At 57.2% G+C, this 24,881-nt stretch overlaps 1 protein-coding gene across 1 annotated transcript; it reads left to right on the top strand.

The window, feature by feature from the left end:
* Nucleotides 1-456: 456 nt before the first annotated feature.
* On the top strand, nucleotides 457-23,025 carry Shc2 (SHC adaptor protein 2). The gene is made up of 13 exons (XM_028858557.1): nucleotides 457-920; nucleotides 8,233-8,303; nucleotides 9,865-9,925; nucleotides 10,051-10,170; nucleotides 13,262-13,315; nucleotides 13,439-13,490; nucleotides 13,576-13,702; nucleotides 14,106-14,271; nucleotides 14,387-14,450; nucleotides 16,316-16,480; nucleotides 18,266-18,576; nucleotides 21,017-21,150; nucleotides 22,025-23,025. Exons 1-12 carry the CDS (start codon nucleotides 519-521, stop codon nucleotides 21,143-21,145), a joined length of 1,722 nt encoding a protein of 573 aa, XP_028714390.1. The 5' UTR covers nucleotides 457-518; the 3' UTR covers nucleotides 21,146-21,150; nucleotides 22,025-23,025.
* Nucleotides 23,026-24,881: the final 1,856 nt, after the last annotated feature.

Here is a 24,881-nt window from a genome sequence, read left to right as displayed (position 1 = left end):
TCCCTACTCAGTAGAGAAAGCAAGGTCCAGCTGGAACAGTGGCTTAGGGAGCACTTTAGGGCCCGGAGATGCCTCTTCAAAGCCAGGCCTCAGTTTCCCAATTTAGAAGTAAAGAAGAGCAGGATGTTGCTGGAATGGTGATGGGGACCTCGGGGTTGGAGGATGACGCCCCGCACCTGCGACCCTAGGCCTCAGTTTCTCCATTTAGAAAAAGGGTAGGGTAGGGTGGTGCTGGAGCGGGGGCGAAGGGGGACTTCGAGGTTGGAGGATCCCGCCCCACCTCCCATCTGGGACCCCTAGCCTCAGTTTCCCCATCGGTCAGAGCGTGACTGGACAGCCGCTCCGGGAGCTCCCGGCAGGCCGTGCAGGGTCGGATGCGGTGCCGCCAGCGGAGGGCCGGGGTCCCAGGAGCGCAGCCCCCCGCGGCTGCGCGCTGCGCGAGGCGGTGACATCACCCGGCGGGGAGGAGCGCGCGGCTCGGCGCCAGGCTCAGCCGGGGCTCCTCGGCGGCCGCGGCCATGACGCAGGGTCCGGGTGGCCGCGCGGCCCCCGAGCCCGAGGCGCCCACCACCTTCTGCGCGCTGCTGCCGCGCATGCCGCAGTGGAAGTTCGCGGCGCCCGGCGGCTTCCTGGGTCGCGGTCCGGCGGCGGCGCGCGCAGCGGGGGCGGCAGAGGCACAACCCGAGCCCGGGGTCCCCGCGCTGGCCGCCGTGCTGGGCGCCTGTGAACCGCGCTGTGCCGCGCCCTGCCCGCTGCCCGCGCTTGGCCGCTGCCGGGGTTCAGGGGCGCGGGGCGCGCGGGGGACCCCCGACGTCGCCGACGAGTGGGCGCGTAAGGGCGGCTTCATCCACAAGCCGGCGCACGGCTGGCTGCACCCCGACGCTAGGGTCCTGGGGCCCGGGGTCTCCTACATCGTGCGGGTGAGTGCGCCCAGCCTCCTTACCCGCACGCCGGGGTGGGGGACTCCCTCCAGTTTGGTCTCCCGGATCCCCAGAGCCAAGTGAGCTCACCCCACTACCCTGGAACCCCCGTTTCTAGTGCGCGCTTCTTGGCCGCCCCCACCCGCAGGCACTGGGGTCCGAGTTCCCACGGCGTCACGTGGGGAGGGGCGGGGAGAGGGCGCAGGTGGGGAGGGGACACACGCATGCGCAGGCTATTACCCCCCCCACCGCTATTGGGCGCGAGAGGTCCCTAGGTGAGGCCGGGAGCGGAAGACCCCGTCACCCTCCGAGCCTCAGGAAAAGCGACTTTGCAGCTATTTAGTGGGAACACGCAAAGACCTTGGATGGAGCGTGGAACCTAAGCTCGCTCAGGGCTCCAGAGTCGACACCAGAACTGCTGTAGTGAATGGGCCTGGCTATGTTTATCCCTTTTATTTTGGCAGGGGTGGGAGGGGGTAGGGATTTGGGGAGAGAATTTCAATCTCCAACTGCCAGCCGCCAATCCTGCCTCATCCACTTCCCGGATATTGGGGTGTTAGATGTGTGCCGCCACTCCCGGAACTTTATTCTTTGTTTTGTTTTTGAAACAGAGTCTCTTGTAGCTCGGGCTGGCCTGGAAGTCACTAGGTAGCCAAGGATGACCTTGAATTCCTGATCCTCCTGCCTCCACTTTGCGAATGTTGGGGTGACAGTCATCCACCATACCCCGTCTATATGGTGCTGGGGGTGGAACTCAAAGCCTTGTTTATGCCAGACGAGATCTGTAACCAATGAGTGAGATCTGTATCCAATGAGCGAGATCTGTATCCAATGAGCGCCTGCTTCAATCCCCACCCCCCAACCAGGTTTTTTTGTTTTCCGAGACAAGGTTTCTCTATATAACAGCCCTGGCTGTCCTGGAACTCGCTCTGTAGACCAAGCTGGTCTCGAACTCAGAGATCCGCCTGGCTCTGCCTCTGCCTGCCGAGTCCTAGGATTAAAGGTGTGCCACCACCACCCCCGGCCCCCTACCAGGTTTTTATTGTGACCTTTGCAAGGGATGCGGTGTGGGGGATGGTCTCCCACTTGTCCCCAGGACATTTTATCTTCACTCCAAGCATCAATCCCTGTGTGTGCAGTTTGATCGACCACTTGAAAGTAAGCTGCTCCGTGATGCTCCTAGTCTGATGGGCACCCTAGTCTGGTGTCATGCCCACCACAATCTATGAGATGACAAGCGATCCCAGAATTGCTTGTTGGATGTCCTGGACTAGGATGCTGAGAGGGTGTTTGTGTCTTTCACTGTGCCCTGTTTTCCCCACGGGGATGTCACTTTCCGCACAGTGTCACTTCCCTCCTCCCTGGGCTGGGTGAGCCCTCCAGTGGGGATCTACAAATAGGACCTTTTTTGGAAGTGAGTTCAGCGGAGAATGGTGGGGCACACCTGTAATCCCAGCATTCAGGCCGAAGCAGAAGGATTGCCAAGAGTTCTAGGCCAGCCTGGGCTACATATCCAAAGAAAAAGAAGGTGGGCATGGGGCCACTGGCGATTCCTGGGAGCCCCCTGTGGAAGGGGACCCTCTGTGGAGCCTCAGAGGGAGCGCCATCTGCACAGACCAGCCTCCAGAAGGGAGTGAGAGCACTCTTGCTGTCTTCTGTCCCTCGCCTGGGTCCATGGCTGCAGTAGCTCGGATGATTGATCACCCTCCAGCGCTTCAGCCTTGACACTGAAGCCTCTGGGTGCGTGCCTGGTGCCGGCTGTGGCTGTGGGTCCCCGCAGCGCTCAGGCCATGTTTGGATCCCCTCTGGCTCCTCGCGTGCGGGATCTGAGTGCCCTCTGTAGCTCGTGCCCACATTCTGGCTTCCGTCCCCTTTCTCCCGTGTCTGGTTTGATGTTCAGCTGGCTTCTGGTGTCACACTGTGAGAGAGCATCCCATTCATTCAGCTGCCTCACACCCAGTTCTTCCAGGGCCCTGTCCTGTCTGGTGGATATGTGTTGAGAGTTCAGAAACTGTCGTTGTTGGGGCTCCTGATGTTGGGGTGTAAGCAGTGTGGTGTTTAGATCAGCCCTGGTGGAATAGTGACCTTGTAGAGGGTGTGGGGAATCTCTGGTCCCTGTCTGCCAAGTCTTAGATTGCAGCGGGAGACACAGATAATAAATACACCAGAAGACAGCCCATGGGAAGACTGCGGGTCCCGAAGGAGCAGGGACGGTAAAATCGGATGACGTCGGTGGGAGCTGTAACTTCTCCAGTCACAGTGGTTTGGAAGACGTCTCTCAAGGGCTGAGACCAGAAATTGTGGAAACCCCCAGCACAGGAGACTCTTCTGGCAGGACACAACCAGGGCAAAGGCCCTGTGGCCGGGGGCAGATCTGGAATTTTCCAGTAACAGTGGGAGACGTGGATAAGATGGAGCTTGGGGTTTCCAAAGGATCTTTTCAGGGGTGTTGTCAGAAAAGCATCATGGGGCACAGAGGGGGCTACAGGGATTCAAGGGAGACGTGGGAGGTGTGGGGAGAGCTGACGTGGCTCGGACGTGGGTGACTGGGGGTATGCAGAATGGTGTCCATGTTAGAAATGGTCAGGGCAGAAAGGCGTGTGGGTGAAGCAGCCTGAGCCTTGACAATGTGAATATGGAGAGCCAGGCCGGCCTCCTGGTTGACAACGGGAAGGTCAGAGCAGGGGGCAGGGGAATGATCACAAGGATCCCTCTGAGCAGGACTCTGACCCCTGAGGGAGGCGGTGCCATCCTTATTTATGGATAGTTGCTGTCAGGTATCAGTCAGAGGCTCTGCCTGCAGGACCCGGCACCCTGACATGCTCTCACAGGCCTCTGTGGCCAGTAGACTGGTGACCCCCCACGTTGGGTCCCTGTGACCACAGCCTGTGGCAGAAGGGACCCTGCGGATGAGCTCAGGCCAAACAACGGCAATCTAGGTTTATCTGGGAACCAGTGTCACCACATGGGATGTTTTCTGAGCTGCAGAACTGAGGAAGCAGAGGGCCACCTGAGACTTTCCCAGGAGTGGTCACTGCCAGCCCTGTTGGAGGGGCTCAAACCAGGAGGGGCGTGTCAGAAGACAGAGGTCCTGGGTGGGCAGCTTGCATTGGCTAATCCAGCGGCTCCGTCAGGCACCCAGGTTGTGGGCATTTGTACTGGGGCGAAGGTGCCCCTCCAAATTCATGCTCACCTGGTACCCCAGAATGCAGCCAGACATGGGCACGGCATCTCTGCAGATGTAGTCAGTGGAGATGGGCTTGGGCCAGGAAGGCTAAGTCCCGAATCTGGTGACTGCTGACCTTACAAATACAGTGCATGGGAAGACATGGGGAAGGAGGCTGTGACGGTTCAGGCAGAGTGAGTGGTGTGGCCCCAACCAAAAGACTCAGCGGACCCGGGAGAGGCAGGAAGGGCCTCTGTGGAGCCTCTGGAGGCAGCTCAGCCCCAGCAGACCTGGATCCTGGTCTTTGGCCTCTAGAGCGTGGATGGAAGTAGGCCCTGTCCTTGTGGGGATTGTCTGGTGGTCCCTGGAGACCTGATCTTCATCCTCAGGGTCTTGGCTGCCCGGGCTAGCTCCTCTCCTGGGGGCGGTGGTCCTGGAGAAAGGGCTTTCTTTCCTGCCGCCCACGTTCTTGGTGCTTTTCCTGACTGACCAGCCAGAACAGGGCCGTGTGGCTCCAGAACCACACCGACTAGGGCCCTTGCACGTGTATGTCTTGAGGCGTGCCAGCTGATGGTGACTGTGACACGTGGCTGCTCCATTCCCTGTAGCACAACCCTCCTCCCTTAGTATGTGTGTACGTGTGTGTGCATGTGTGTACATGTGTGTGCATGTGTGTGTGCATGCGTACATGTGTGCGTGCGTGTATGTGTGTGCGCGCGTGCATGTGTGTGTGCGTGTTTGTGCGTGTATGTGTGTGTGCAAGTGTATGTGTGTGCGTGCATGTGTGTATGTGTGTTTGTGCGTGCATGTGTGTGTGCACGTGTGCATGCGTGTGTGCGAGTGCATGCGTGTGTGCACGTGCATGCATGTGTGCGTGTTTGTGCATGTGTGCGTGTTTGTGCGTGTGTGCGTGCATACGTGTGTGCGTGCATACGTGTGTGTGTGTGTGTGTGTGTGTGATGTGTGTGTGTGTGTGATGCATGTGCACATGTACTCTCACTGGCCCGTAGCTCACCAATTGGGCAAGGTTGGGCAGCAAGGAAGTCCTAGGAATTCTGCGTCTCTTTGCATCTCTAACAGTGGGGTTATCAGTGTATACCACAATGCTCCACTTTTTATGTGGGTACTGGGGGTTTGAACTCAGGTCCTCATGCTTGTCCCATGAGTCATACGCTCCCTAGGCCCCCAGAAGGACAGAGTGAGACATGTTGTAGGGCCTGGGGCACTGTCACTGACAGAGACAAGGGCCAGGAATGAGGGATCTGGGGGCAACGGGGCCTTTCCAAAGCAGGGAGCCTGGCTGATGCCCTCTGATGTGCCACGCAGTGGACATGCCCGATAGGGAGTCCATATTGTCATTTATCGTTACTCTTCTCTGTCCATGAACTGACAAGCTCGCCATCAGCCATCCATCCACCCACCTGCTCGCCCACCCACGCACCCATCCAACAATCATCCATTCATTTACCCATCCATCCACCCATTCATCCATCCATCCACCCATCTTCCCACTCATCCCTCACTGACCACCCATCCCTTAGGTGAGGTGCTCGGCTCGCTTCTGTCTGTAGCTCCCCTGTACCTCTTCCACCCAGAGTGAATGGACCCTGTAACACCAGGGTCTGTGGCCTTGGCTTTCCAGCTATATTCTGGCTCCCACTTCTGGCCTGGCACTGCCGCTCCATCTGCCCAGCTCCTCCTGTCCTGCTCCCATGGGGCCCAGAGACGTGAGCGCAGACTCCCCTTCCTGGCGGTTCCATACCGGGCGGGTCCCTGAGTGCCCTCTTCATACCCTTTTGCATGTGAGCAGCCTGGCTGGGACAAGGCACTTCATCCAGCTCCTGGCCTTGCATCTTAGACAGTCATATCACCTTAGATGACTGCCAGGGATGCATCCGAGGTCCCTGTGCTTCTGAGACCCTGTTCCCCTTGCTGATACTGTGCTGGCAAAATCATCACGTGGCCTGTGAGGGGTGATGTATTGATTGTCACTTTAGAGTGTCGGGGGCATCCTGGTCCTCTGCCTGTAGGCAGCCTGACTGCTGAGTCCATGTACTTGGGAATGCAAACTGAGCATGCACCCCCGTGTACCTTCACGTCGAGTCACACAAACGTCCTGGTGATGACTCCCCCTTCCCTCTCGTCTCCGAGCAGCAGCCTTTGGAAATCGTATCGTATAAATTCATAAAAATCACTTGCCTCGTTTTACCACTGTGGGCCGTTTTCTCCCACGGGCCGTGTTTGTTCAGCCTCTCCAGCGCAGAGGGCAGCCAGTTTAGTGTAAACTTGGAGAGAGCACAGTCAGAGCTTAGTGTCTGTGTGTCTGCATGAGGGGATCTACTTGGGCTGCAAAGCGATTTATTTGGCTACGGCGAATTCAGCCGTCACTCTGTGACTGTGGAACTCATTCCACCTGTGTCAGCACCGTCAGCGCTGGAACCCCTTAGGAGAAACCGAGGCAGTCTCTGCAAGAGGAGGGCTGTGGTGGGTCCCGTGCTGAGAGGGGACAGGACAGTAGGTGCCTCGACTGACTTCTCCTCACCCACGGGGAATCTGCCCACACGGCACAGGGCTGGTGGGCTGTATGCATTGATCTTTTTATTTTATTTTACCTGAGAGGTGGTCATGGTGGCACATGGCTGGAATCCCAGCACTTGGAAGGTGGCGACTGGAGGGTCAGGAGTGTAAGGTCATATTTGATTATATAGTGAGTTTGAGGCTAGCCTGGGCTACATGAGTCCCTGTCCCCCGAACAACCTAAGTAAACAAATAATACAAAATTACAGAATAAGCTGGGTGCGGCCGTGTGTATACACGGTCCCAGCACTTGGGGAATGGGGAAGCTGCAGTATGTCTCAAAGCCTGGAGTTTGGGGCTAGCCTCGGCAACAAGCAGGACTCCAAAATAAATTAATTGATGAGACATAAGTCAGCGACAGGCTGGGGAGACGCCTCGGTGTTAGTTAAGAGCCTTCTTGTAGAGGGACCTGCCTTGATTCCCAGCTCCCACAGCTGGGCGGCTCCAGTTCCAGGAAACCTCACATGTACACACACACACACACACACACACACACACACACACACACACACACACACAGCGTGTGGATGGAGGCTGTGCCACCAGCTGCCGAGATGGGGTTGGAAGGAAGTGGCAGTCATTTCTGGTCACTTCCTCTACTAGCTAGATTCCTCGCTCCCCCCTTCTGTTGAGACAGTCTCCCTATGCAGCTCAGGGTAGCCTCAGCCTCCTGAGTGCTGGGATGACAGGTGTGCACCCCCATGCCAGCTTCCCTTCCAGAGGGGAAGCTAGGTGGTGGATGTACTGAAGGTTCCGCTTTGCTCCTCCTGTGTTCCTCTGACTGTGCCCTTTCTACCGAGATGTTTGTCTAGATAGAGGCCCACAAAGTTTCCTTTTCTTTTGAGACAGGGTCTCTGTATGCCAAGTTGGCCTCAGACTCCCTATATAGCTGGGCAGTGGTGGCGCACGCCTTTAAACCCAGCACTCAGGAGGCAGAGGCAGGCGGATCTCTGTGAGTTCAAGGCCAGCCTGGGCTACAGAGTGAGATCCAGGACAGCCAGAGCTACACAGAGAAACCCTGTCTCGAAAAACAAAAAGCAACACAAAACAGACTCCCTTTGTGGCCAAAGATGGCCTTCACCTCCTCATCCTCCTCATCCTCCTGCCTCCTCAGGTGTGTGCCACCACACCGCATTTATGGGGTGCTTGGGATGGAGCCCAGGGCCTAATACATGCTGAGCGAGTGCTCTACCTACCGAACTACAGCTATGAGGTTTCTGTGGAAGGCGGCTGGCTGATGTTTGCCTCTTTGCCAGCCAGATGGTCCCTGTCTGGATCTTGTCTGCCAGTCCTGTGGGTGGTGACTGGACTCAGTGAACGCGCATGCCACCATCCGGCATCAGAACCTGGACATTGAAATTGAGCCTTGGGGTCGGGGATGCGCAGGACTCAGTGTTAGGTGGGGAGGGTAGATCCAGGACACCAGGCGTAAAGGTCCTGGGGCAGTGGCTGTAGATGTCAGGGAGGGAGGAGAGCTCTGGATCGCTGGAGAGAAAGTTAAGTTCTTTGCAGAGAACCAGCTCCTGGGCTGGGCTCACCCTGCTGACTGATCACACTCTCTCTCCCCAGTACATGGGCTGTATTGAGGTGCTCCGATCCATGCGGTCTCTGGATTTCAACACCCGAACGCAAGTGACGAGGTGAGGCCTTGGAGTGGGCTGGGAGCTCGGGTCGCAGTTGGCCGTCCATCATGAGGCCTCTTGAGGGTGGCATAGTGGGGTGGAGGTGACCTGCCAGGCGCCCAAAGACAGTGGAAGACGGCTCAGCACCGGCTACTCGTCAGCTGTGCGTCTCGGCTCTGAAGGACGTTCCCCAGACTCGGTTTCCCTTCAGCCTGCCCTACAGTGGGGTGTGACTTCCGGAGGGTGATGGGAAAGGCTTTGTTTATTCCAGTTGTTGTGAACCTAAAAACTAAGACACAGCTGGGCAGTGGTGGCGCACGCCTTTAATCCCAGCACTCAGGAGGCAGAGCCAGGTGGATCTCTGTGAATTCGAGGCCAGCCTGGTCTACAGAGCGAGTTCCAGGACAGGCTTCAAAGCTACACAGCAAAGCCTTGTCTGGAAAAAAAACAAAACAAGACAAAAACAAACAAACAAAACAACTAAGACACAAAGCCAGGTGTGGTGACTCACACCTGGAATTCTAGCACTTGGGAGACAGAGGCAGGAGGTTTGCCATGACCAGGCTAGCCTAGGCTACAGAATGAGACTGTCTCAAGAAACAAACAAAAACAGTAGACAGGATTTATTGCCCCAACAACCCACCCCTGTACACCGCAATTCCTTGTTTTAAAATACCTCTGCATAGTGTTTTATAGCCACCTGATCTATTTCCAGAACATTCCAACACCCTAAAAGGAAGCCTTGTTCTCATGAGCAGTTATCTGCCCACAGCCCACCCAGCACCTACGCATCCACTTCCTGTCTCCGGGCATTTCTTCGCAGGGAGCCCCACACCGCGGCCTTGCGTCTCTGTCTTAGTCACTGGGTGCCGCTCTGACGAGACCCTGAGAAAAGCCATTCAAGGGAGACGGGATTTATTTAGCTCACTCAGAGCGTCAGAGGGAAGTGCATCAGGCAGAAGCTCGGAGGATCTGCTCATCATAATAAATATGTAATCAAATAATAGATAGATAATAAAGTCAAATTTGCTTGAGGATCACAGGCATAATAGGGAACAGAAGAGATGAATTAACATGTGCATGTTTACGCTCAGTTTGCTTTGTTCACTTGTACACAGTCTAGGATCCCCTGCCTAGGGATGGTGCCACCATAGTGGATAGCTCTCTCTGTCTCAACACAATCGAGATAGCCCTCTGCACATGTCCCCTGAGGCTCACCCCTGGGTGATTAACCACATGTCTCACGGTCACAAGTGTCCTCACGGTCCCTCCATGCTGTGGCGCATGTCAGACCTTCACTCCTCTTCAGGGCTGAGTAATACCCCAGTGGGTGGGCGGACCATGCTGTGTGTGCATGGACACTGGGTACCCAGGACTCTTCACTTCCCATCAGCCCCGTGTCCTATCTGTGGCCCTAGGCCTTTGCACCACCTGCTCTCATGAAGCCTAGGCTGGCATTGATCTTACTGTCTTTCTGCCTTTGCCTCCTGAGCAAAGGGATCATCACGCCCGGCTTTCCGTGGCTTGTCTCCTGGCCCCCGGCCCTGGTGTTTCTAAGTTCGGTCTCCCCCTTCCGCAGGGAAGCCATCAGCCGGCTCCATGAGGCCGTGCCAGGTGTCCGGGGCTCCTGGAAGAAGAAGGTGGGTGCCGCCTGTGGTCCTGCAGAGCTAGTGTGCGTCTTGGGAGGCTGCAGGGAACGTTGTGGCCACCCAGAGCCGCTCTGGCCCCGGGCATCTGACTCAGGTGGCACACTCTACCCTCCCAGGCCCCCAACAAGGCGCTGGCCTCCATCCTGGGGAAGAGCAACCTGCGCTTCGCTGGCATGAGCATCTCGGTGAACATCTCTGTGGATGGCCTCAACCTCTCTGTTCCTGCCACCCGCCAGGTGGGAGCCACTGCCCGCCACCCACAACCCCACCTCTGCCCAGCCTACAACCCTGCCATCTCACCCCACCCACATCCTGATCTTGGCTCCACCCCCACTACCCACAACCCAGCATCATTCTTCTCAGTCCCATACTTCCAGACAGGGTTTCCCTGTGTAGCCCTGGCTGTCCTGGATCTCGCTCTGTAGACCAGGCTGGCCTCGAACTCAGAGGTCCGTCTGCTCCTGCCACCACCGCGTGACTTCCGTCCCTCCACAGCTAGCTCCATCCACATCCCCACCCTCAGCGCTGCTGCGGCTCCGTCAGTGCCACCGTGGACCCCGCCATGCCCACTTTCAAGCCAGTCCACAGTCCTATCTGGCCCCACCCTCAATTCCACCCACTGGTGAACCAACCCCTGGGCCTTACCCTTGGCTCTGTCCATCTACAAACCCTTCACCCTGTCTTGGCCCCACCCGACCTCAAAGCTCTCGGCCACACCCACCTGGCAGGCCCCTCCTATAATCTGCAGGATCCTTAAGATGCCCAGAAACATGTGATGCCCGCTGAGGTGGAGCCAGGGCGTGGGGGTCACTATGGGCACGAAGTCCCCAGTAGCCAGGATCCGAAGGGTCTGCTTGCTGCCTTTCTGCAGGGCAAGGCCACCCGAGGGCAGGATGTGTTGGCAGTTGTCCGGGAGGGCACCTGGGCTGGAGTGGGTGGCGGCCGGGGACCATTCTCTGCATTGTGCACTCTGAGGACTTGGAAGTGGGCTCCCCCTGGACGTGGGGAGGGGAGGCATCTCCTGGGGGGAAAGGACAGCATGAACCTGGGAGGAGTCTGGAGTCCGTCCTGAGAGTAGTGACCGTGGCATTCCCATCTCTGGGAACTGGGGCAATGCAGGGCTGGCTGAGCAGTTGTCCTGGAGAGGGGCCATGCCCGGGTGTTGTGGGGGGGGGGACTGAAATGAGGATAGACTGAGGCAGGGTGGGCAGGCCCTGCTGAGGGACTCACCGTGGGGAACAGGCTGCGGGAAGACCTTGACCCCAACAATAACCCCATTCCGACTCTAACCACCTGAACCCCAAGCCCAACTCTTAATTCTGATTACCCAACTCTAGCTCCAACCTCCATCCCAACCCCACTGTTTTGTTTTGAGGCAAAGACTCACCACGTAGCCTTGCCTGGCTACATGGAAACTTGTAGAGATCATCCACTTGCCTCTGCTGGGATTAAAGGCATGGGTCACGGTGCTTGACTTCAGTCGCACTTCTAACACTAACCCCGATTGCAACCTACCCCAACCCCTAGCCTTAACTCCAACCCTAACCAGGCCATCAGGTATGTGGCAGACCTGGCTCTCCTAGTGCGTAAATTCTCACTTTGCCCTGGTAGATCTGAGATCCAAGGAAGTCTGAGCTGGAATTTTATCGCTAGCAAGGCACAGGCTGAGTTTGTCAACAGTGATCACAGCCATAGTTCTGCAGCGAGCATTCCTTCCATCCACGCGTCTCTGACCCTCCTGGCTGCTGCTGGTGTAGCACATGCCGAGGTGCAGGATGGCACGCAGGGCCACACATGGCATCCATCTCACATCGGACACGGGGCAAGCTGCCTCACATCAGATGCAGCTGGTGCCAGAGGAACGTGCTTGCGGGCGGGGACTCAGCTGGTAGAGTGCGGGGTGTGGTGCCCTGCATAGGGGGGGGTCTTCCGAGCAGCCCAGCGGGTTAGTGAGGGGGGGGTCTAGAAGGTGGGGCCTCTGCCCCACACAGAGGCTGGGACCTGCAGCATGGGAGGAGCTGCCGTTAACGGAGAAGGAAGACCACGCTGGACACAGCCTGGGGATAGGCAGAGGAAGGCAGCGGGCAGGGGAGCAGGGCCCGGAGCAGGGGGGGCAGGGCCGGGAGCAGGAGCAGGGCCGGGAGCGGGGGAGCAGGGCGGGAGCAGGGCCGGAGCAGGAGCAGGGCCGGGAGCAGGAGCAGGGCCGGGAGCAGGGCGGGAGAGGGGGGGGGGGCAGGGCCGGAGCAGGAGCAGGGGGAGCAGGAGCAGGGCCGGGAGCAGGAGGGGCGGAGCAGGAGCAGGGCCTGGAGCAGGAGCAGGGGGGGGGGCGGGGAGCAGGGGGGCAGGGCGGGAGCAGGGCGCACGGAGCAGGGCCCGGAGCAGCGGGCAGGGGGGGCCGGGCAGTCTGATGCCCAAGCTCCGCCGCTGGTGGGAGGGACATTGCCCGTTCGTCTCCTCCCGAGCCCGTGGTCCCGCTGAAGGGTCCTAGAGGCTTCTGGGAAGACGTGGCCACTGAAGCCTCAGTTTCAGCTTGTGAGTCTTGTGAGTTTTGTCATGTTAAGTCTTAGGAGCCTCCTCCTCCCCTCTCCCCACTCCTCACCATCCTCCCTCCTCCCCTCCTCACTCCTCCCACTCCTCCCCCCCCCCCCCCCCCCCCCCCCCCCCCCCCCCCCCCCCCCCCCCCCCCCCCTCCCCTCCCTCCTCCCCACTCCTTCCTCCTCCCCTCTCCTCCCTCCTCCCCTCTCCTCCCTCCTCCCCTCTCCTCCCTCCTCTCCTCCTCTCCTCCCTCTCCTCCCTCCTCCCTCCTCCCCTCTCCTCCTCCCTCCTCCCCTCCTCCCTCCTCCCCGCTCCCCCTTTCTCCTTCTCCCCCAGGAGAGCACGCTTTAATCCTGAGGAAATCAAATCCCTGTACAACTTTGGGAACCCGAGGGACAGGCAGCAGACAGGGTGGGGTCGCGTAAAGGAGCGGAATGAACACAAAGCTGGTCCACATTCAGAGACCAGAGCCCGGGACAGGCTGCTGGGAGTGTGTGTGTGTGTGCGTGTGCGTGTGTGTGCGCGCCTCTCTGTGTGCGTGTGCGTGGCGTGTGTGTGTGTGTGTGTGTGATGGAGGGTGTGGCCGTGTCTGCGTTCAGGTGGGCACACAGTCATGTGACTCCGAACCGCGTCCTTCCTTAGGCCCTGTCCGGTTCTCGCGGGGCTGACACCAGGTGGGACTCTGTGGCCTCAGCGGTGTTAGCGTCCCCACGTCACTCCGTGTGACTGTGGCTCACCTGCCAGGGCCCTTGGTGACCACATGTGACCACACCTGCTTCCCTGTCCTCACAGATCATCGCCAACCACCATATGCAGTCAATCTCCTTCGCTTCCGGCGGAGACACGGTAAGATGGGTGGGCGGACCCCTGTGTCCCTTGTCACCGCAGCCTTCCCTGACCCCAGCTGGGCCCCCTGCCCCCCACGCCGGGGAGCTGAACCTGGCTAGCCTCTGCCACCTCTCTCTCCAGGACATGACTGATTATGTGGCCTACGTGGCCAAGGACCCCATCAACCAGAGAGGTGAGCCGAGGGGAGCTCAGGGCCCTGGGCCCGGGGCGGGGCTGTGCTGGAGGTCACAGGCGCGCTGACCCCGTGACCTCCCCAGCCTGCCACATCTTGGAATGCTGTGAGGGTCTAGCCCAGAGCATCATCAGCACTGTAGGCCAAGCCTTCGAGCTGCGCTTCAAGCAATACCTGCACAGTCCCCCCAAGGCCGTAGTGCCCCCCGAAAGGTAAAGAGACACCAGGTTCCGGGGCCAGGCTGCTAGCTCTGCCCTCCAGAGGCGGCTGCCTCTGCCTTCCTTTGCCCAGAATCCCTCCTGTGGCCCCATCCCCATTGATCCCGTCTAGCCTGAGGGCTGGCAGGTGGCGGCCCCCTTGTCCTCTCGAGGGGCGAATCCCTTCTGATAGCAGAGGAGGGTGGGATGTCTTACGGTTCTAGTACAGACAGCGGCCGGTGTTTGTGGCAACCCTCTGCACGGGGCACCATGTCCCCTCTCATGGATCATGGTTACTGTCACCCGTGTTCCGTGGGGCAGGCGTGGTTGACAGGTGGAGGTGGGGGGTTGGGAAGTCTAGATGAGATAAACAGGAATGGGGCCACACAAGTGTTCTAGCCTTGCTCTGTGCCCCCAGGCTGACAGGGCTGGAGGAGTCGGCCTGGGGTGACGATGATGAGGCCGCGGACCACAATTACTACAACAGCATTCCGGGGAAGGAGCCACCCCTGGGTGGGCTGGTGGACTCCAGGCTGGCTGTCACACAGCCCTGCACACTGGTCCCACTCGGGGGCCTCGGACAGGTCAGTCTCCACTGTCCTATGGGGCCAGGGGGCCTGGGGCTGTCCTCGGGGTGGTGAGGGGTGCTGGGTAGGAAGAGGCCTGGCACATACCAGGGTCACCACGCCTTTCTTGCAGGGAATGTCACCTGCACGGAGAGATGCCCGTGGCTTGCCTTGGGACATGGGTCCCTCTGGAGTAGGTAGGTCGTGCGGTCTCACAGAGTCTGGGGTCCCCTGAAATGTCCCACCCCCGACAGACCTCTCTGCGTGTAGTTGTGCCCCGCAGGCTGTGTGCTCCCAGCTCTACCCCTATCCTGCATCTTCATTTGGGGGCACACTCAGCTTCTCACCCTTCTAAACTCCAGGGGGCCGCCCTCCTGAGAGACCGTGTCTCCTGCCCTGCACCTTGGCTAGGCAGGCATATTGGCGACTCTGGAGGTTTCCAGAATTCTGTGCACACTCAAGCACTTCAAATATGAATTGCTTCCCATTGTCTCCAGTGCGGAGCTCACTGATAGATGACCAAGTGACAATCCTTTGTGGAATCTTCCCGCACCTGTTCACTGCAGACTTCTTCATCTTTTCATGACTGTATAATACTTCCCCATGCAAAGCAATGTGGCCTCTCCGGTGTGGGGACCATGCACCCACTCCCAGGTGGATGGGGCCCTGGAACTTGACAGAGATCACCTGGTGCCTTATTAATCTTCCCATTTGGGGCTGTAGCTTTGGCTTGCTTCTCCCCCGGCATCCACTTGACCCAGTCAGTGTTCATACAGATCTCAGGTCTTGTCAGCCCCTCTGACTTTCAGCTCTGTGTGTGTGTGTGTGTATAAAGAGAGGATCACATGTAGCCGAGGCTGGCTTTGAATAATTCACTATGTAGCTGAGGATGACCTTGAACTTCTGCTCACAAATAGGTGCGTTTTCCTTAAAACAAAAAGGACAAAAACAAAAAACAAACAAACAAAAAAACCCCACTTTGATAAAGAGTCTCATTCTGCATCCCAACTGGCCTTGAACATCACATCCTGCTGGCTCCTGGATTCACATTTAGTGGCCATCAGTATTTTATGATTAAGCTCTTACTCTCCCCATTTTACAGAGGCTAAGTGACATGTCTGGGCTCTTAGAGGGTAGAGCCATGTGTCCTGTATCATGCTGATGATACAGGCAGGGCTCACACTCCCCGAGGAGGGCATGGCCACAGCTGCTGCTGCCTGAGCCTCACTTCCTGCCTGGGGTTCTGAGAAATCTGCTCAGCTGAGCTCAGACGGGAGAAATGAAAGTCAGGGCTGTTCATGAGGTTAGCACAGCCCCCAGTGACCCTGAGGGCGAGGCTGGGGGGCAGGGTGTCCTGCTACCCCTGGGTGGGTGGAGATGGTGTGTAGGACCTGGCACGATGTGAATAGCCCTCAGGAGACAGGCCCATTCCAGAAGTAACTACAAAGGGAAACACAGCGAGAAGAGCCATATTTGATCTCTCTCACCCAGGTAAAAGCTGAGTGAGATGGTCCGTGTCTGGAGTCCCGATGTCGAGGACAGAGACAGGAGGGTCCCCAGGGCTCACTGGCCATCCACCCATTCCAGTTTAACCAGAGTACATACACATGAAAAGGGAGGAGGTGGCCGCCAGCCTTAAAATAGGAGCAGAGTGTGGGAATAGCTCAACCATGTGGCCGGTCACATAGTGCAAGCGCTCGGGAGCCACGGCTCTTACTGTTTAAACAGAGGGTCCACGTGAGCGTCCAGCTCTTTGGAGCTTGGCACCCCTGCCTACCCTCCCTTTGGCCAGAGAGCTGCCCGCTTGCTGTGGCATATCTGGGCTCTGGCCCAGTCTTGCACGTGTGACCAGACTCTGTCCCCAGCTGGAGCACTGTGTGGCTCTTTACTCCTGCAACAAGCCTGGGTTTGTCCCCTGTGGAGAGACGCCACCTGTGGAGTGACCCTGGTGGCGTCCCTGCCCCTTCCTGCTCCCTCTGGGTCTTGTTCCATTCACTGTCCTGCTCCCCTCTCCAAGGCCTCTGGGTTTCCGTCTGACCTGCTGCCCCTCCATCCTTTCCAGCCCCACCTGGGGATGGCTATGTGCAGGCAGATGCTCGAGGGCCACATGACTACGAGGAGCACCTGTATGTCAACACCCAGGGCCTGGACGCCATGGAGCCCGAGGACATTTCTGAGGCACCTCTGCTGCCTGAGGACAGCCCGAAGAAGGACCTGTTTGACATGCGTGCGTGGCCGGTTCTCCGTCTGATCTGGGATGGCATGGGGAATGTGTCCTTGGGAATCCAGAGGGTAGACGGTCCCAGACTATGAACCTCAGTCGGCTGGGGCAGACTTCTGTGCCATGCCCAAGCCGGCCTGATGGGTGAGGCTGAAACCCCTTTTGTGGGCAGCCCAGCCTCTGCCCACAGTGAGGGGAGAGCCCTGACCTGGCAGTGGCCCTGGCAGTCCCTACCTTGTTGGTTACATCTCTCTGGTGGTCTCAGTCTCAACTCAGGGTCTCATGTGGGGGTTGGAGAACTGGTCCACCTTCCTCCTCTGGCCACACCGCCATCCTGAGGAGGGAGAACTGGTGGCGGAGCCAGGTCCCCCCCCCCCAGGAAGATGACTCAGTCTGATGGTCCAGGCTAATCTTTCCTCCCAGAAGGGTTTGTAATGCTCATATTCTCATGTCAGCCCCACCCCTGACCTGGGTGCTGCGGGGTGCTGCCTCTCAGGGCCTCCCAGATGGCTAGAGATTTCTTCCTCCAGATCTTTGCAGTCGGTCTTTACCGTTGCTTTTCTTTGGTGTGTGCCGATAAGCATTTAGAAGCCAGAGGACAGCCTTGGCTATTGTTGCTCAGTGCTAACCACCTCGTTCTTTCAGTGGCCCGGGATTTACTAACTAGGTTAGGCTGGCTGCCCAGGGAGCCCCCAAGATCCTCCTGTCTCCGTTTCCTCGGTTTTGGAGTTACCAGGACACACCGTTGCCCCCAGCTCGCTCACGGGTGCTGGGAATCGAACTTTGGTCCTCAGGTTTGCACTGAGCCATTTCCCAGGCCTCTGCCATTGCATTCCTTCTCATCGCTGCAATTGTGGCGAGAGGGCTCCTGAGTGCCTGCTGTGGGCTGGCGGCGGCTGTACACTGTTGAACAGCGTGGCCTCCTGGCTTCTCACAGCGGGAAAGCAGGTTGGGGTGAGCGCCCTGCAGAGGCAGCCGACCCTGAGCGACAGCCATTTGCCCGACTTCCACGGGGAGGTGGGGTCCCAGTCACCGCTTGGCAGGGGAGTGGGTGGGGCCTGTGTCAGGCACGTGGGTGCCGATCTGTGTCCCCGGAGGGTCCCGAGACTGGGAGAAGTCACCTGGCCCAGAGCAGTGACAGCTCCACAGAGCTAGGGAGGTGAGGCCACCACCTGTTACCAACAGTCAGCCAGGCCGAGGGCATAAGATGTGGTCAGCCAAGAGAGGCGTCCATGGGGGTAGAGCCAGGGCGAAGGGAGTTCTGGTGTGTCTCAGCTTCCTCTGAAGACAGCTTTGACAGTGAATGGAACCAGTAAACCTTGTCGACAGTCACAAGGCTGGGGTTGCAGAGGCTGCGGCCCAATGCCAGATTGAGCCTAGGAAGTTTCAGATCTGGGCTTGCAGCTCCACGCTGGTCATTCAACAAAGTTAGAGTATGAGGCAGAAAGAATTCAAGGCTGGCCTTGGCAACTTGGTGAGACTCTCAAAAAGTAAAACAAGGACTGGGGACATGACTGAGGGATAGAGTCCTTGCTAGAATCCCCAGTGAAAGGCCCCGCCCAGAATCCTCAGTGAGGGGCGGTGGTCAGGGGTGGAGCCTGCCTAGAATCCCCAGTGAGGGCGTGGTCAGGGTGGAGCCCCGCCCAGAATCCCCAGGGAGGGCTGCGTTCAGGGGGAGCCCCGCCTAGAATCCCCAGTGAGGGGTTGGGGGTGGGACTCTGGAGTGACTGACCAGGCAAGCCTGAAGGCCTGGGTTCTGTCCCAGCAATAGAAAAAAAACATGACCCACAGGACCCTTCGAGGATGCCCTGAAGCTGCACGAGTGCTCGGTGGCAGCAGGCATCGCTGCAGCCCCGCTCCCTTTGGAGGACCAGTGGCCTAGTCCCCCTACCCGCAGGGCCCCCATTGCACCCACAGAGGAGCAATTGAGGCAGGAGCCCTGGTACCATGGACGCATGAGCCGTCGGGCTGCGGAGAAGCTGCTTCGTGCCGACGGGGACTTCCTCGTGAGAGACAGCGTCACCAACCCGGGGCAGTATGTCCTCACAGGCATGCACGCAGGGCAGCCCAAGCATCTGCTGCTGGTGGACCCCGAGGGCGTGGTAAGCTGGCTCTTCGGGAAGGAGGGGTGGCAGGGGCCCCGGACTTCAGGGTTGGCCCCGGTTTTTAGAAAATGATCCCGAACGGTCGAAAAGCTCGTTGGCATTAGCTTCTGGAGAACTAAACATTTTTCAGTTAAAGTTTTCTTTTTTTTTTTTTTCTTTCTTTTTTTTTTTTTTTTTTTTTTTTTTTTTTTTTTTTTTTTTTTTTTTTTTTTCCTTTCTTTTCTTTCTTTTTTTTTTTTTTTTTTTTTTTTTTTGTTTTTGGAGATAGGGTTCTCTGTGTAGCCCTGGCTGTCCTGATCTGCTCTTTAGACCAGGATGGCCTCGAACTCACAGAGATCTGCCTGCCTCTGCCTCTGAGTGCAGGCGTGCGCCACCACCGCCCAGCTTTTTTTTTTTTTTTTTCTTCTTTTGAGACAGGGTTTCTCTGTGTAGCCCTGGCTTTCCTGGAACTCGCTCTGAAGACCAGACTCAAATTTATAGAGATCCACCTGCCTCTGCCTCCTGAGTGCTGGGATTAATAAAAAAGAATGTTGAATCCAAATGTGGTGACTCATGCCTGTCACCCTAGCACTTGGGATGCTGAGGCAGGAGGATTGCAGTAAGTTTCAGGCCAGCCTGCAACTTCAGAATGAGAACATTGTCTCAAACAAAACAAAACAGTAATAAAACATTTTAAAGGGATTTCTACTTTGAAAAGCATTTTGGGGTTCACGGAAGCACTTCTACCCCAGCCTCCACACTGGGTGCCTGCTCCCCACATGCAGGATGGCAGTTATGATTTATTTATCTGGATCTCTAATTTATCAAGTCAGATCCTTTGTGGAATCAGTTGTCACCCCCCCCCTTTTTTTAGTCAAATTCTCACTGTAGCTCTGTCTGGCGTGAAACTCCCTCTGTAGACCATCAGCCTGGCTTTGAACTTGGAGCTCTGCCCGCCTCTGCGGAGTGCTGGGATTGAAGGTGTGCACCACCACACCCAGCTCTGTTCATTTTCCCTTTTTATTTTCAAATTTGTTATTATTATTTTATGTCTATGTGTGTTTTGCCTACATGCATGTGTGTGTGCAGTAGTATTCTGGGAGGCTAGAGGAGGATCCCAGAGGACTGGAGGGTTATGAATGCCCAGGTGGGTGCTGGGAATCAAACCCTGGTCCTCCCGAGAGTGGCCGGTGCTCTTAACTGCAGAGCCATCTCTCCAGCCCCATCCGCTTATTTTTCTAAACCACAGACTGCCTCTTGAAAGGCAGCATGGCTGACCTTGCTCCCCGTTCCTCTGGCATGGATGTTGCTGGCGCCACGAGAACCACAGATGACTGCTTCTGAAGCACTCGGGGGTTTGGGAAGTCCTTCTAACACCAGGGGGCTTGGAGCTTTCTCAGCCATGGAAGCCGTAGTTATTTTACTGTCTAGAGCAGTGGTTCTCAGCCTTCCTAATGCTGTGACCCTTTAATACAGTTCCTCGTGTTGTGTGACTCCCCCAACTATTTCAGTGCTGCTCCATACGTTTCAATTGTCTACTGTTATGAATTGTAATATAAGTATCTGATAGGCAGGATGTCTGATATGTGACCCCTGTGTGAAAGGGTTTTTCAACCCCAGGGGGTTTGTGACCCACAGGTTGAGAACCACAGTCTAGGTGGACCCTCATGTGATTTCAGGGGTGTCTTGGTTTCCTGGGTTTCTGAAGCACAGGACCACCAATGATACAGTTTAAAAGGGCAGGGCTTGTCCTGGGGAGACCTCTGCCAGGGCTTTGCTGGAGTCTGGGAGTGGCTGGTGATTCTTGCTGTCTTGGGCTTGTGGACACGTCGGTACCATCTCTGTCTTTGTGTTCCTGGCTCCCCCACCCCCTTCCTGTGTCTGTCTTCTTCCTTGTCTTGTGCACACGTGTGCTTGTGCGTCTTTCTCCGGGGCTTTGTACCTTTTTTGAGGCAGGGTCTCGATGTGTAGCAGTGGTTGGCTTGTAGCTTGTAGACCAGGTTAGCCTCTGCCCTCCTGAATGCTGGGGCTAAGGGCATACAGCTCCACCCTTTCTTTGGAGGCATGGTCTCTCACTGAGGCCGGTGCTCTAAGATTTAGGTTGGCTGGTGAGCAGGCTCCTTTCGGTACCGGGGTTACAGATGCATGAGGCTTTCACGGGGAGTTGGGGATCCAGACTCAGGTCCCCATGATTGCTCAGCAGGCACGTTACTGACTGAGATGCCTCAGCTTTTCTGCTTTTTATTGTTGTTTTTGAGACAGATTCTGCAGGGCTGTCCTTACACTCGAAATCCTCCTGCCTGCCTCGGCCTCCCTGAGCACTGGGATCATGGGTGTGCCTTACCATCCCGGGCCTCTGGTTCTGGAGTCTTGGGGCTGATTCTGGGGTGGAGTCTAAGCCGGTGGGGGCGTGCCTGCGGGGTGTGTTTGGGGTGGGTGCTGAGGTCTCTGCCTACAGGTGCGGACGAAAGACGTGCTGTTTGAGAGCATCAGTCACCTCATAGACTACCACCTGAAGAACGGCCTGCCCATCGTGGCTGCGGAGAGCGAGCTGCACCTGCGCGGAGTGGTCTCCCGGGAGCCATGAGCCAGGTGCCCAGTAGCCAGCTCCGCCCGCTGCCTTCGGAGTTCCTGTGGTAGTCACCCACTCTGTGCGCCGCCGCCTGTGGCTTTCGTACATTCACTGTGTGGTGCGGCTGTCGCAACAGCTAATTGCAGAACATTTTATCATCCCAAAGCAAGTCCAGCCCCGAGAGGCAGTCACGCCACCCTTCAAGGGCTGGCCCTACTGTGTGCCGCTTGCCCAGGTTTCCTCTCTGGGGGAGGGTGGGTTCGGCTTACCTTTGGGCTTTTGGTGTTAAGGGATGGAGGGCTGACGGAGAGGGAGTGAAAGACGTGATGACCTCAGGGTCTCTGGGCAGAGCAGGAGGAGGGAGGTGGCTGTGGTAGGGAGGGCAGGAGGTAGCAGCTGGATGTGGGAGCTGGGTTGGGGGAAGTAGGGGGGGGCACTGTGGAATTTTCCCCAGAGCTGCTGGTCAGGTCAAGCTGTTCTTCGTCCCCATGACAACCTCTCCTCCTGCCTGGGGGCCAGGGCTGCAGGCAGAACTGCTCTGTTGAAATGATGTGGCCCTGTGGACCTCTCCGATATCTGTACCATGCTGGGTTGGTGTATGTCACCCAGACAAAGGTTCTATTTTATCCTCAAAGGAATTTGTGAACCTAGACATGAACATTCAGGGTCCTTATGCTATCTCTTAGACCACACGGTTCTGAGGCAGGTTTTGAGGCTAGCATCTTTGTCTGCACAGAGAGGTTAAGATATTGCCCTGGGGTACCCAGCAGCAGCTTGTGGAACCCCAAATCCCCGGTAGCTGTATGTCCATGGCTGCTGAGGTCCTTTCTGTTCAATGAACACAGAGGTGGCTGCTGTCACGGACACCCTAACTTGACCTCTTTCTGTCCACAGGTGATGGTCCTCAGCCCAGCTCCTACCCCCAAAGGCCCTTGCCATGGCCTTGAGGGCTCAGCCTTTCTTTTGGACCTTGAAACCACCAGAAACAGAATGGCCATCATTTCTCCTTCCGCATGAGCCTCAGGAAGCCACCCTTTCCTAGCTGCGCTCGGCTGGCTGGGCCAGTGAGAGAGTCAGAGTCCAAGCCCCTGGTCCTGCCTGGGCCTCCACCCTGAACTTGGGTGAGGTAGTATAAACCAAAGACTGACCGAGTCGCCTTTAACAAAGACACCCCAGATGCAGGCCCTGCCTTCGGTTCCCCGTGGGGCAGAGACATCAGGCTGTGTCCACAGAATGACGTGTGGGCAGGTGTAGATTCCTGCCCTGGCTGGGCTCTGAGGACCCAGATGCTCTGTTGCCTTTGGGGGGTGGGGGGTCAAGGTGCTTTTGGGTCTCAAACCCCTGCTGGGGGAGCAGCCTTGAGGCTCACCTGGAATGGTAGGGCATCCAGGTGAGTTAGAGGCAGAGGAACCTCACTGAGGTGTGGCGTCCACTCAGCACCCCCTGGCTGTTACCTGCCTGGACCTTCAACTGTAATTAAACACAGCGTTAGACGTGAGTCTGCTGTGCCTGTGTGGACCTGCCAGGGTTCCCGGGGGGATAACTGAGGTTGAGGAGGAAGCTGTGCTGAGTCCTGGGGCTGGAGCGCCTGTGGGGTCTGACCACTCCACAGTCCCCCACCCCACCCCGTGCCCCGGCTCTCAAGAAGCCTACGATTTTATTCCAAGAACAAGCAGGCCTTTCTCTGTTCAGTGTTACCCCAGCCCCTTCTTGGAATCACTGTGGCTTACCTCCTAGGGGCCCCACCTGAATGAATGGCCTCTGCACACGGGGCCCCTAGGGAGGACTGGGTACCTCTGTGTGGTGTTCTGGAGTCCATGCCAGGGAGGGCGTGGGAGTAAGAGCTTCCATCTGCTCCAAACATGAGACACCAATAAAGGCAGAGTTACAGATCACTTTGATATCCTCTTCCTCCAAACACAGAGGCTGAGAGCCCCGTCCCCACCCACACATCTTTCCATCCCCCTACCCATCCGCCTCCTGACTTATCCATCCACCCACTCATCTTTCTACCCACCCATTCATATGCCATCCATCCATTTACCTTTCAGTTCATCTACATATCTATCCATGTATCTACCCATCCACTCATCAGCCCATTCTTTCATCCACCCACCCACTACCCAGCTAGTTAGTTCATCCATCTACCAACCCATCCATCCATCCATTTACCCACTCACCCACCCATCCATCCATCCATCCATCCATCCATCCATCCATCCATCCATCCACCCACCCACCCACCCATCCATCTACCAACCCATCCATCCACCCACCCACCCATCCACTCACCCACCCAGCCATCCATCTACCCACCCCACCTTCAGCCCTATCCACACCCCACCCACCCTTCTATCCACTTACTCATCTCCCTGTGTACCAGCTCATCCATTCATCCCACCACAGTCCTTGGGGCACCTCTCATCTGCCAGGACTTCTGCAGGGATGCAAGACTATCCCAGGCATTGATCAAGTCACCACTAAGGGCACTTCCCAGGTAGCACCTGGGAAAAGGATCCCAGGAAATCTGAAGGGCATCGCTGTAGGGCCGCTCTTGATCCCAGGGTGGAGGTGACAGAGTTCTGGGCAGAGTGGGAACATGCACAGAGGCCCTGTGTATGTGAAGCTGGCATGCCCAAGGAACAGAAAGATGCCCAGGGGTGGAGGACGCAGGACTGGGGAGTGGCTAGGTGCCAGAGAGCTGCTGGACTGCTTAAGCATGAGGTCATAAACTTGATTTCCAGTGAAAAGAGCCACTCCGGCAGGGAGTGTCCTGTTGATAGGACAGGGACGTCTGAAGACCAGGAAGAGGCAGTGTGGTTAGATTCTGGAACCTGGGTCAAAGGGGGGTCTAAACTAGCTTCATTCATTCATTCATGAATCCATTCATATATCAGGTCTTCACAAGGTCCAGTCCCCTGTCCTCTCTGAAGTCCTGTGTCTGGTGCCCCTCAGGACATGTCCTCACACCTGCCTGAGTTTAGGGACTCCAGACCTCACTGTGCAGGCCAGGAGATGGATCCTAGTGACTCACCGAAGACCCACACGTGGTGAGGGTGACAGGATGGCGGAGCTGCCAGGTTCCGTCATCTACCTGATCGCTGAGCTGAGCCGCTGGTAAAGAGAGGCTTATGTGGCCAGCCAACCCTTCTCCTATCCAGGACTCAGGTTCAATTCTCCAGGAAGCCCATGTGCTTGGCCCTGGGGGGATTCCACCCCCAGCCCTACCTTTCCCACCTTCAACTACTCAATTAACATCTGCCCCGAGGGATCTCAGGATGGGTGTAGTGGAGTTCTGAGTTCGAATTCTGGGGCTCTCTTCCTCTGAAGTGCCCATAAGCCCCTTACACAGGGACGGGAGGCCTAGCTCCCTGTGGCCTGCCAAGCACGGCACATGTCTGGACGTGAACAGGAGCAGGAGCAGTCAGGCCTCTGTGATCTGAGGGGAGACTTCTCTTGCTAGAGCTGTGTGGGCACAAGGGTTGGCACTGGGTCTTGAGCCCCGCATCTTAGTTCTATAGCATCGCATTGTATTTTATGTGTATGAATGTTTCGTCCATGTGTGTGTGTGTGTGTGTGTGTGTGTGTGTGTGCATGTGTGTGAGCACCATATGGGTACTAGAAACTGAACCTGGCTCCGCGATGAGAGCCAAGTTCTCTGAAGCACTGAGCCGTCTCTCCAGCCCCAGACAGGAGCAGAATGCCACACAGACCCCTGGGAAATGCCCCTCCCACTGGCCCTGGGGGCTGA

Source organism: Peromyscus leucopus, chromosome 22, assembly GCF_004664715.2.
Source record: "Peromyscus leucopus breed LL Stock chromosome 22, UCI_PerLeu_2.1, whole genome shotgun sequence".
NCBI classification, from domain to species: domain Eukaryota; kingdom Metazoa; phylum Chordata; class Mammalia; order Rodentia; family Cricetidae; genus Peromyscus; species Peromyscus leucopus.
This window is presented reverse-complemented; position numbering and strand designations above follow the sequence as displayed.